At 33.6% G+C, this 12,712-nt stretch overlaps 1 protein-coding gene across 1 annotated transcript; it reads left to right on the plus strand.

The window, feature by feature from the left end:
* The first annotated feature begins 2,093 nt into the window (after positions 1–2,093).
* LOC131051172 (systemin receptor SR160) lies at positions 2,094–6,972 on the plus strand. Its single transcript, XM_057985562.2, has one exon. The coding sequence runs from the start codon at positions 2,286–2,288 to the stop codon at positions 5,964–5,966; it is 3,681 nt and encodes a 1,226-aa protein (XP_057841545.2). The 5' UTR covers positions 2,094–2,285; the 3' UTR covers positions 5,967–6,972.
* Positions 6,973–12,712: the final 5,740 nt, after the last annotated feature.

The raw sequence follows: 12,712 nt of genomic DNA on the forward strand, positions 1-12,712 counted from the left end.
TGCTGAATAAACACTATATATATATAAAATAAAATAATATTTGCTCTGCACACATGTATATATTGATCTTTATATAATAAAATATCACTTTAAAAAAAAAATAATTATAAATTTATTATCTACTTAATTTCACACTAAGGTAGTTTATATTATAACATAATTTTTAATTTGTAAATTATTATTTCAAATAAAATAAACATAACATTAAACATCATATTTTTTTATACATGTTATTTCTTTTATTATATATTTTTGATAATTAAATTTCTAAAATAATTTTAAATTACATATCTTTTATCATTATTTTAAATATGATTTAAATTATATCAAATAACTATTAGATCACTATCACTTAAATTTATTAAAAATTAATTAAATAATTTTGAAATCTATTATTATTTATTAAATAAAGTTGATTAAACACATATGATAGAAATAACAATTTAAATAAATAATAAATAAGTTGATTTAAAATTTGAGTTCGATAAGTCTATAATCTTAGAATAAAGTTCAAAACAAAACAACTCTATTGCTATTTGTAATGGACTTTAATGGGAGTTTAAAATTCTTATAAATCTTAAAAAATGGTGTGTGTGTTTTATTACGCTGATATCAGTGGCACTCACCTATCTTTTTAATTTGTGTAATTTTAGTGACTAATTTTTTTTTTTAAATAAATAATAATAGAAAGTTGTTTTTTAATTTGAAGACTAAAATCTAAATTAAAAACCATCTTTCTATTATGATTATTTATTAAATACAAAAAAAAAAAAAAATCTAGATTTAAAAGAAACAAATCTAAATTGAAAAGCAACTTCTTATTATTATTTATTAAATGTAATTTTTTAAAAATATTTTTACATCTAGATTTTAAAATTATGTTCTAAAAATTATATTTTTACACCTAGATTTTAAAATTATATTTTTAAAGGAAGATTTTAATTTAAAAAATTATGTTTTTAAATCTAGATTTAAAAAAAAATTTCATTTCTTTTTGCATGTAAATCATTTCTAAGACTAAATTCTAATAAATATTAACCATATAAAATTAATTAATCTATGCTAAAAAAAAAATTGATATCTAAATGATAATTGTGTTGGTAATATATTGTTAGAAATTTAATCTTTGTAGGATGCAATTAGTATAATTTTAGAGATATTTTAAAATATTTATAATTTTTTCCATACAATATTATTAATAATAATGAGACACAAAAGACCTATTTAATATACAAATATTGTCTCAAATTAATAAAAAAATAAATGAAGTGTTAAAATTTCAACAAAACTTTTCAAATTATATGAAAAAGGAAAAAGAATTTAAATGTCTTAACACCTCTAATATATTGCTACCATTTAAAGATATTTGAAAGCTTAACATAAGTCCCCCTCTTTATCCTATCACAAGTGTAGACTAAGTTCTTTAAGTAACACAAATATTTTACATATATCCATTTAAAATATATCTTACATCTATCTATTTAAAAGATTGTAAAAGATTTAATGGGCCCTTGATTTGTTGGTGAAGTTGAAAGGTTTGTAACGAGTCCATAATGTGCCCTGCTTACTCTATAAATCAATAATCCTCCATAAAAAATAATATATTAATTTAAAAAATATATAAACATAATATTTAAAATAACCATCAAATTTATATTGAAGATTTTTAAATTTACTCATTTTATTTAACTTGTTATTCTCATTATAATTAGATTGATAAATACAAAAATTTACCCTAATTTTTTCCCCCTTTATCCATTCACTTTTTACAACCTATTATTATCATTATAATTATACTTTTAAATATCAAAATTAATCTTTAAATTTTTCCCCTTTTATCCACTCACTTCCTTATAACCTATTGTTACTATTATAATTATAATTCACCTCTCCATATATAACAAGACAAATGAAATACAATTTCTATACCACTCTCTGTGATATGGTCAAATTTCAACACATAATGTGCTTTCCACAAACTGCAATAATACAGCCTCAATACATTGGCAATCTTTGCACAGCACGTTTCAATTATTAACGGGATTGCCCGCATTAATCCTGTCCTTCCATAATTTACTCCCAATTGGTCGGTTACAACATTGTATACTTCCATACTTTAGTCTCTTAAACATCACCTTATCTCTTGTATTGGCAGTGTAAAGAGACCACGAGTACACAGCTCGAGCAGTACCTGTAGTAGTAGTTTAAAAAAACACTAGGAAATACAGTAGCTAAAACTTAAAAAAATTAAAGCAGTACCATCATACCTGAGTAGGGAGAATGAGATGCAGCAGCTTGCAGAACTCCATTGTATCAACATTAGCAGCAAGAAATATCTTTTTGCCTCCAAATCCATGGCTGCAAGCTTTCTGTTTTGCTCACTTGAGAGAGTAACCATCTGGATATTCATCATCATTGTAGCATCATACCCAACTCAAGTACACGCTCACAATGAGAATGGATCCAGAAGATCTGTATTGGATCCAGGGCCATCCGGGGATTTGGCAACACTAATGGCCTTCAAGAGACATGTAGAAAAAGACCCCAATGGCAAGCTCAGCAGCTGGGTGGTGTCTGGTTCTAATGATCCCTGCAGTTTTGATGGAGTGCAGTGTACCGACTCAAGAGTCACAGAGATTGATCTCAGCAATTCGGGACTGGTATGTGAGTTTTCCTATGTGTTTTGGCTTTTTGGGCTTGAAAAAATTGGGACCCTGATGCTGAAATCCAATGCATTCTATGGGAATGTGTCCCACGCAGCAGGCAGTAATGTAGTATGTAGTGATGGTCTCATAAGTGTGGATTTGTCCAGCAATAAACTGCAGGGACCCCTTGCTAGCAATCTGCTGGGTCTCTGCAAAAAAATGGAGGTTTTGAACCTGTCAAGGAACGGGCTTTCTAACCCCACCGACGTGAGCTCATTTGGGTTGGGGTCAGTTAAGAACCTTGATGTTTCGGACAATGGCCTGATTGGGGATTCAATACTGGCTTCTGTGTTTTCCAACTGCAAGAGCTTGGAGTCGCTGGATCTTGCTTATAACAAGATAAGTGGATTTACACCAGGACTGATACAAGGATGCAGTGCATTGACGTATCTGGATCTCTCCTTCAACAACATATCAGGGAATCTCAGTGGCTTTGGAGACTGCGTAAGCTTGAAGCTGCTTGATCTCTCCTCCAACGTCTTGACAGGTGAAATCCATCCATCCCTTGGTAGCTGTAAGGAACTTAGGACTTTAAACCTTTCAGCGAATCAATTGAATGGAGAACTACCCACTTCATTATGGGCTGGTCTGCAAAACATTGAGATACTTCTGATAGCCAACAACAAGCTTGGTGGTAGCATACCTACGGAGCTTGGTGATACTTGCAAAACCCTCCAAGAACTAGATTTGTCAAACAATAAAATTACTAGTACAATACCAACCTCGATTTCTGCTTGCTTGTCTTTGCATACTATCAATCTCAGTAACAATCAGCTAACTGGTACCTTCCCTAGCGATTTGATATCCAGCACAACTTCTTTGAGAAACTTGGTCCTTGCTTATAATAATATCACCGGATATGTTCCTGTTTCCCTTGCAAATTTCACAAATTTAGAGGTCCTAGACCTTAGTTCCAATCACCTTAATGGATCTATTCCAAGTTCTCTTTGCCAATCTCCTTCCCGGCTTCCTCTTCAGAAGCTTTATTTGCAGAACAACATTCTAACTGGTTCACTCCCTTCACAGCTTGCAGACTGCACCCAGCTAAGGTCTCTTGATTTGAGCTTTAACTATCTCTCTGGGACTATTCCGGTGTCACTTGGGTCTCTTGAATACCTCCAGGATTTGGTAATGTGGTTGAACCGTCTTGAAGGTGAAATTCCAAATGGTCTTTTCAATAGTGGTAGCCTGGAGAACTTGATGCTTGACAATAATTTAATTACAGGTAGCATCCCTTCTGGCCTAAAAAATTGCAACAATCTTGTATGGCTTTCACTTTCAAGCAATAGGTTGACAGGAACTATCCCATCCTGGGTTGGTCAGCTTGAAAAGCTTGCAATATTGCAGCTGGGAAACAATTCTTTATCTGGCATCATTCCTCCAGAGCTTGGAAACTGTAAAAGCTTGATATGGTTAGACCTGAACAGCAATAAGTTGGAGGGTAGCATCCCTAATGAGCTATCTAAGCAGTCGGGAAAAATTAAGGCAGGCGGTTTGTCAGGTAAATTGTATGCATTTTTGAGAAATGAAGGAGGAACTGATAGTGCTTGTAGAGGAGCTGGAGGGCTTTTAGAGTTTGCTGGTATTCGTCCTGAACAAATTCGCAGGATTCCACAGATCATTTCTTGCAATTTCACCAGAGTCTACATGGGAATAACTGTGTATGCGTTCAAAGATAATGGGACTCTTGTTTTTCTTGATCTCTCCTACAATTTGCTATCCGGAAAAATTCCTGAAGGAATTGGTTCTATGTATTACTTACAAGTACTGAATCTTGGTCATAACAATCTTACAGATTCCATTCCTTCGGCTTTGGGAGGTTGTAAATTGGTGGGGCTAATAGATTTGTCGTATAACAATTTGCAAGGATACATACCTCCATCCTTATCTGGGCTTTCTTTACTGACAAATCTTGATGTTGCCAACAATAATCTCACAGGCCAAATTCCTTTATCAGGTCAGCTGTCAACCTTCCCCCCTTCAAGTTACGAAAACAATTCAGGTCTCTGTGGAGTGCCTCTTCTGGCTTGTTCTGCAAGTGGAAATGCATATTCTCCAGATGAAGAGCACCCAAAATCTCATCAAAGGCGAGCTTCTTTGGTAGGAAGCATAGCTATGGGTCTCATCTTTTCACTTTTTTGTATATTTGGCCTCATAGTGGTGGTGATCAAAAGCAGAGAACAGAAGAAACAGGAAGATTTGCGAGATGTATACATGGACAGCCTCCCTACTTCAGGGAATGGGAGCTGGAAGCTAACAGGTGTACTAGAACCACTTAGTATCAATGTTGCAACTTTCGAAAAGCCTTTGCGAAAGCTTACATTTGCTCATTTGCTTGAAGCCACAAATGGGTTCAGTGCAGATAGTCTGATTGGAACAGGAGGATTTGGGGAAGTGTACAAAGCCCAACTTAAGGATGGATCTGTTGTTGCAATCAAGAAGCTTATTCATGTAAGTGGACAAGGAGACCGGGAATTCACAGCAGAAATGGAAACAATTGGGAAGATCAAGCACCGGAATCTGGTTCCACTGCTAGGCTATTGCAAAGTTGGAGAAGAAAGGCTACTTGTCTATGAATACATGCGCTGGGGCAGCTTGGACTCTGTTTTACATGATCAGAAAAAAGCAGACATTAAGCTTGATTGGCCTGTGAGGAAGAAGATTGCAATTGGTGCAGCTAAAGGCTTGGCATTTCTTCACCATAGTTGCATTCCTCACATCATACATAGAGACATGAAATCAAGTAATGTCCTTCTGGATGAGAATCTGGAAGCCAGAGTTTCAGATTTTGGAATGGCTAGGCTCATGAATGCAATGGATACTCATCTGAGTGTCAGCACACTTGCAGGCACACCTGGATATGTGCCTCCAGAGTATTACCAGAGCTTCCGATGCACAACGAAAGGTGATGTTTATAGCTATGGAGTGATTTTGTTGGAGCTTCTCACAGGGAGGCAACCTATAAATTCTGTAGATTTTGGAGACAACAATCTGGTTGGATGGGTTAAACAACACGCAAAATTGAAAATTACAGATGTCTTTGATCCAGAGCTGATGAAAGATCCAAGTTTGGAAATGGACCTGCTTCAACATCTTAAAATTGCTTGTGAGTGCTTGGATGAACGCCCCTGGCGCAGACCTACCATGATCCAAGTATTGGCTATGTTCAGAGAACTTCAAAAGGATGGTGAGGAGACAGAACTTGACAGCTTTGCACTGGTAGATGCAGATGTTGAAGAAGCTATTGATCAACCAGTTTGACTCCTTATCTTCACTCCATCTATGTCCATACTTTTCAATTTGTTCATAGAATGCAATGCATGACACTTGCTCAATATTAAATTGCTAATAATTTATAGGAGCTTTGTTTTTGAAGCTCAACAGCCCATATTTTGAGCTTCATTCCTATCAGATGTACATGTTAAAGAAGCTTCTTAAAGTAATCACTTCCCTTTTACTTATTCTTCATGGAATGGGCAGCTGCCATTTCTTTGCTCTCAGGATCAGCAAGGGTGGTTAGGCAAGCTGAAATGCATTTCCATATCTATAAGCTTGCTTTCTACCAATGCAGATATCTAAAGAAGTCCCCAAGTCACAATCAGCAGTCCTCCATTTCCCCCTTCATTCATTGAATGCTCATTTACCCCTCTGTTTGCAGAGTGCACTTCCTTCTGTTATTCATGGCATTCATAACCACTGTTGTTTAAGCTCATTCTGAATTGGCATAGGCATGCATAGCTTCATTGCAACAATTCCTTCTAATGGAATGGACATAAAATCCTTATGAAAGTTTGATAAAGGCTTTGGACTCCGAGTGACAATGATGTGGGGCTTTGTTACTATCCTGTCTGAGTGAGCATGCCAAAAGATTGAAAAATCCTTTGGATTCTGCCTCTGATGGTGGAATATATGCTTCTGTTAATTGTGATTGTACAGAAACATTGGTAGAAATTCTGGATTCTGATTGTGATGATATGGAACTTTTCACATCTCTCTCTGAATGTGCAGAGGAAGTGATAAATCATTTGGATTCCAATCTTTGTGACATGGGTTTTAATTGTAATTTGCAATCTATCTGAACTGAAATATGAGAGTAGTTATTGAAATGTCTCTCTCTCATCTTTGTGACTCTGAAGAGAATTAGGTACACAGCATCACCATTATATTTTCAGTGACCATGGTATATTTGATTTGCTAAAGTGCAAACATCTTCAAAGATAATGTATTGTTTCTGAAGTTTTGTAACTGATTTGGTTCCCTGCATTTACTCTGTCTTGTAGTATGCTTGATGGTTCTCATTCTACCTGTAAAATGATTAACATTGAGCTGTTATCTTTTAGTTAGGCGTTTTAACTTTTTCCATGTTATCCCATGTTACAGGTGAACAAATGCTAACTTCCTTTTTCTTTTACAGTACCATTGACCTATTTGGACATTTGAAGACATTAATATACTATCTTTGTTTATTTCTTTCTAGGTGGCTAACAGCCCATGCATGAGAAAGGTACCTAAATATTCTTTAGTTTTTGTATTGCTTCCCTAGAATGCTTCTGTTGTTTGAGCAAGCATTTGTATTTATATGGTCTGAGAGCTCCTAAGCTAGAAGGAGGCCATCTTTGTTGCTGCCTTCATTATTTATGGTGTAATAGTTCATTGAGTTATTTTGGGCATCCACAAGCACAAGTTTTTGATGGTTATTTGCAGCTTTAAGTGCTTTGTTTCTCTCTAGTTGTTTAACTGCCCAGGACTCAGCAGGATTATTATGTTTTCTTTTGTTTATGCCCTTGAATGGCCTTGTTTCTCAAGCAAGCATTTGTATTTATGGTTGTATAGCTCTAAGTTAAAATAAGGTCACCTGTGCTACTACTTTCATTGTTTATGCTGTGCAACAGTTCATATTGTGCTTTCCACTCTATTATCTCAGGTATCCACAAGCACAATTTTAAAATGCATATTTGCAGCTTCAAGTGCTTGGGCTTGGGCTTGAATCCCATCATTGTCTATTGTGTTGATTGTGTTTTTCAAACATGCACAAATTTATTCAAGATTCTGGACGTTTGTTGTGATGTCAAGGGCATATGGAATCTACTTCTTGTTCATCAATATCTTTAATTGCATTGAGAGACGCCACCTTAAGGTGTGAAGTTTAAATGATGTAGTTTCATTTTCAACATGAAATGTTGTTTATAAAAAGAGGACACTTTGGGATTCATATATATTATTTCACACTATCATCTTTTGTTAAAAGACATTTGAATTTGTTATTATGTTTTATATATCTAAATCTCTTTATATTTCTACAAAATATTTAACAAACATAAAAACATTTCTAATTTTGATACCTACTAAAACCACACCCCTCTTCTCCCTCCTTGAAAACACATAAATCTCAAAATCTAAAATCTAAGATAATTCTTACTCTGTATTAAAATCTAATAATTAGCATTTTTTAAAATTAGAATCAAAGTGAATATTCTTTTAACTTGTAATTCCTGAAATATAACTTTACTCTCTGTTTGTGCAGATGGAGCCAGCAAAGTGTTATCAATTGCTGAGATAAAATATTGTAAAAGCCAAAATTATAAAAGCGGCCCACTTGTTCCCTCATAATTTTAATTCTAGTGAGTTCCATAGAAACATAATAAATAAACAAGTTTGTACTCTTTGCCAACCTGAAGGACCCCACCTTAGGGCAATGTAATGTTATATGTATATGATCCTTGTTTTATTGAAATATCTTTAGAAAATTACACAGCTACTTGTTGAACGTACTCAGTGAAAAAGAAAAACAAAAAAAAAAACAGAAAAAACCATAAGGATTAGACACATCATAAGACCATCTATTAAGGGAAAAAGAGCTAATCTTCTAGATTGTAGAGTGTAGAACCACATGGGTAGCACGGTGCACTTTTGGGAGGTAAAGGACACATTGTATTGCTTGTACAAAAATAAATAGTTGGTCTTTGCTTTAAAAGCTTGTTTCCAGGCTTTCTCCAGCTAATAAAATTAACCCATGAATGAATTGTTAGTAAAATGTATTATGTCATATAAAATCTTTAAAAATTAAAGATAGAAAAGAGGAACGAAAGAAAGTTTTTTTATGGTCTACTATGCTCAACTGTCTCATATACAGATGATTTATAGCAAAGTTTCTTTCTTTTATAGTATATTATAGCAAAGTTTCTTTTATAGTTCATTATGTCTGATAGTCTGTGTATGGGTCTACAGATGGCTTATAACACTATGGGACAACCCTGTATTTCTTGTTGGAGACACCTAACCGTGTTACGAACGAGGCATACATATCTTACCCCCTATGGGATTTGAACTTGTGAAATGATTTGACTTTGTTTTTTAATCTGTGTATGGGTCTACAGATGGCTTATAACACTATGGGACTACCCTGTATTTCTTGTGGGAGACACCTAACCGTGTTACGAACGAGGCATACATACCTTACCCCCTATGGGATTTGAACTTGTGAAATGATTTGACTTTGTTTTTTAATTTTAAATGTTTACAATATTTGTGATTGTTTGAATGATCTTTAAGTTTGATTTTTGATTTTTTTTTGCTTAAATTTAAGGTTTGAGGTTTACATTATCATATTGTTATATTCTTGTTGATATGTTATAAAATATGAAAGAAGTTAGGGTAAGATAGTATGACTTTTTTGATATGACTTGTTTTAAATTGTTTGATTTCATTTTTTATAGTGGAAGTCAATGTTAATAGTCTTCAAGTTAAAACTTATAATAATGCCATAACAAAAATTAATGGTCTTTTCAATACAATTGTGAAATTTGTTCAACTACCTCTATTTACATTGCTTTGTGGTGTTTGTTTTTAGTGGATGTTTTTGTAAGTAATTTTTGATGCTTTAAATATATGTGGTTATCTCAATGAATCTTAAATTTGCATTTTGATTTATTTTTATGCGTATTGTTTAAATTTAAGGTTTGAGGTCCACAACACATGTTTTTGTTGATGTGTTATAAACTACAAAGAGAAAAGTAAGTCTAATAGTTATGCATCAACTCACATCTTTTTGGAATACTTACATAATAATGCACGTTTTGCTGATTTTTTAATTTGACTTGTTCTAAAGGGTTGATATGTTAATGTGAATAGTTTTGTAGTTAAAATTTATAATGGTATAATAAAAACCAATGGTCTTTTCAATACACTTATGATGTTTGTGTGCTTAATAGATATTTTTGTATTAAAATTAATATTTACATAAATATTAATCATGGATTTCTTAATATATTAATGTTAATTATAACTTAAATATGCCATATGATAAAGAAATGTATCAAATACTACATAAATATCAGGGACAAAAGTATCCTAAGTTAAAATTTTAACTCTTTATTAATAACTAAAGTGGGGATAATCCAAAACAAGTATATCTCAATATTGTTTTCCAAGCATTTGTAAAATAAAAGTGTTATGAGAGGGAATCCTTTAAAAAAGGGATTTGATTGAGACCCATGTTGGAAACTCACACTCATTCGAGAGATAGTATGACCACACTCTAAATCAATGCTACAAGAGAAATACTTACCATCAACAATCATCTCAAAAGAGCAAATATGAAATCTAATCATCTCTAAGGGATTGTGACCAAATTGAATAATCATGAAAAGAAATGGGATACACAAAAGCCTCTCTTAATATCCAAGGTTGGAAAAGCATTTAATTTAGAAAGAAAATTAGTGGTGTGAGCTTGTCTTGATCTTCATGTAGTTTGAAAGAGTGAGAAGCCTTCAAATTTCACTAGAGGCAAGGGCATGGGGCCCATGCAATTAAGAGGATTATTTGGCCTTAACAATTGCAAATAGAGGAAGATACCAACCTATCAACCCTTATTGACCAAAGTGCAAACTTAGCTGAATGAGGCTTAGCATCCAAAACGCCCAAAATACTCTTAATTGAGGAAATTGTTTGCATAGAATCTAAGAATACCTTTGCAATGACCTGTTTGAAATTAACAAACTTAGTGGAAAAGGGTGGCATGCCTTTGATTAGGATGTAAAAAGACATGAATAGTTAAGGCCACAAATCTTATACAATGCATAAAACCTCTAAAAAATCATCTAATGAATGATGCATATAAAGGTGAAATACTTTTAAACTTGTATGATTAAAAGGAAAGAAAATGGAACATCATGTCTACATAAGGAACACAATAGTTTGAGTACATACACATCAATGGGAACCATCAATTGCTCAATGGGTAATTAGAGTCCATTCATCTAATGACATTTGCTAAGCTAGTTGTGTTGGATTATGAAGCCATTCACAATCTATATAAGTTCTCAACAACATAAAAATGTGTATTGTGATAAGAGATCAAAGTCATACTTCGACACCATATAAGTTCTCAACAACATATATCATACTTCAACATATTTGTTTAGCACATCCTTCGAAGCAAGAAGATGAGGAATTGAATATAAAAACTATTTAAATGGACGAGTACAATTGATGAAATAGAACAATAAAATGAAGGAGTATATTAACCTCAAAACACCAATATTATTGACACTTAGTGACAAGAAAGGAATTAGATATGATATGAAGGAGGTGCCAAATAAGGGTATCTTTCTCCACAAAAGTTCAATCAATCTAAAACCTATAAAGATAAAATGTGAGCCTTTGAGATATTCCTATGAAAGACAAATCGAATAGACAATAACTTTAGTCTAAAGAGTTTCAATATGAAATAGTTCATTCACAACAAAATATATGTGCATAGTTTGCTTGCTTGACCAACGATCTATCTAATAAGCAAATGGAAAATGTATGCTTGTTATGAGATATAATTGTATTGATCTTAGAAGACATATCTCATACAAAAATGATATTATATTACAATGAGAAACACAAATAAAACCTAACTTTAACAATTGACCTTACTAGGGGAAGAGCACCAATAGATAACATAGTTCCAATAACCGTCACCTTAACATGGCACATATTTTCTTCTAGTTTTTGACACAAATTTGTTTTGTACCAAGAGCTGATCATTTTTTGTAATTAATTGGCCCATTTGTGCACAACTATTGGAACATTTATCCCATTTGTGCACCACTATTGGGACATTTGTCAACAAGTACTAGCGATTTTGAGTTGACGGTTACTAGAACATCTTTAGTTAGGTATCAGGGGACACTTTGAAATGTGTACTTTTTGACCTTTGTGCGCATAATTGATTCCACAACGTGCATCGTTACTACCTAGAAGCCAGATCAATAGCTATAAGCAGTTAAGTCGTATACGAAGACAACGAAAAAAAAAATCAAAATCCGATGTACCGTTTAGTATGTGGGTGCACAAAGTTAGCTATGATGACTACTAGTACTCTTCCCCTATTAAATAAATATTTTTACAACAAATTTTCATTCAAAATAGTTTTTTAACCGATATAAAGTCATAAGCCCTTGGCAAAAGACAAGCAAATGGCACTTGCTAACCTTTCCCACAATGGTGGGCACCCGTACACTATACCAAAGCATTGATGGTTAGACCCATGAGAAGACAGAGGGGAAACAAGTCCACTTGAGAAATGAATATGAAGCAACGATCAGTCACTGTTATAGGAGGGACACTTTAATGACTTGCAGTGAAGTTATTCACTTTTGTATCCAAAGGATAAATGGCGAATCAATGTCAAAAACACAAACATTTGTTGCTCTACTCGAGAAGACGGAACACAAGAATCGATTAAATTTTAAATGATGGACGACAAACATGAGATTATTTTAAGAGATTCACCATGCATGTTTGTTCGAGCAGTTGAGCAGGCCCACACTTGGCCCACACTTCCAGAATATATCATCTCTTCCACTTTTCATGGGCCATCTATTTCGACCAATGGTACCTTCAATACCCATGTGACCACTGCTCTTCATTTTTATTTTTTACTACTCACTCCGCCATTGATTGCATGATTTGACCAGTGCACAACAAATTCTCAGATTTGACAAATGGATATATCTGAA

The sequence above is a fragment of the Cryptomeria japonica genome, chromosome 3, assembly GCF_030272615.1.
Source record: "Cryptomeria japonica chromosome 3, Sugi_1.0, whole genome shotgun sequence".
Lineage (NCBI taxonomy): Eukaryota > Viridiplantae > Streptophyta > Pinopsida > Cupressales > Cupressaceae > Cryptomeria > Cryptomeria japonica.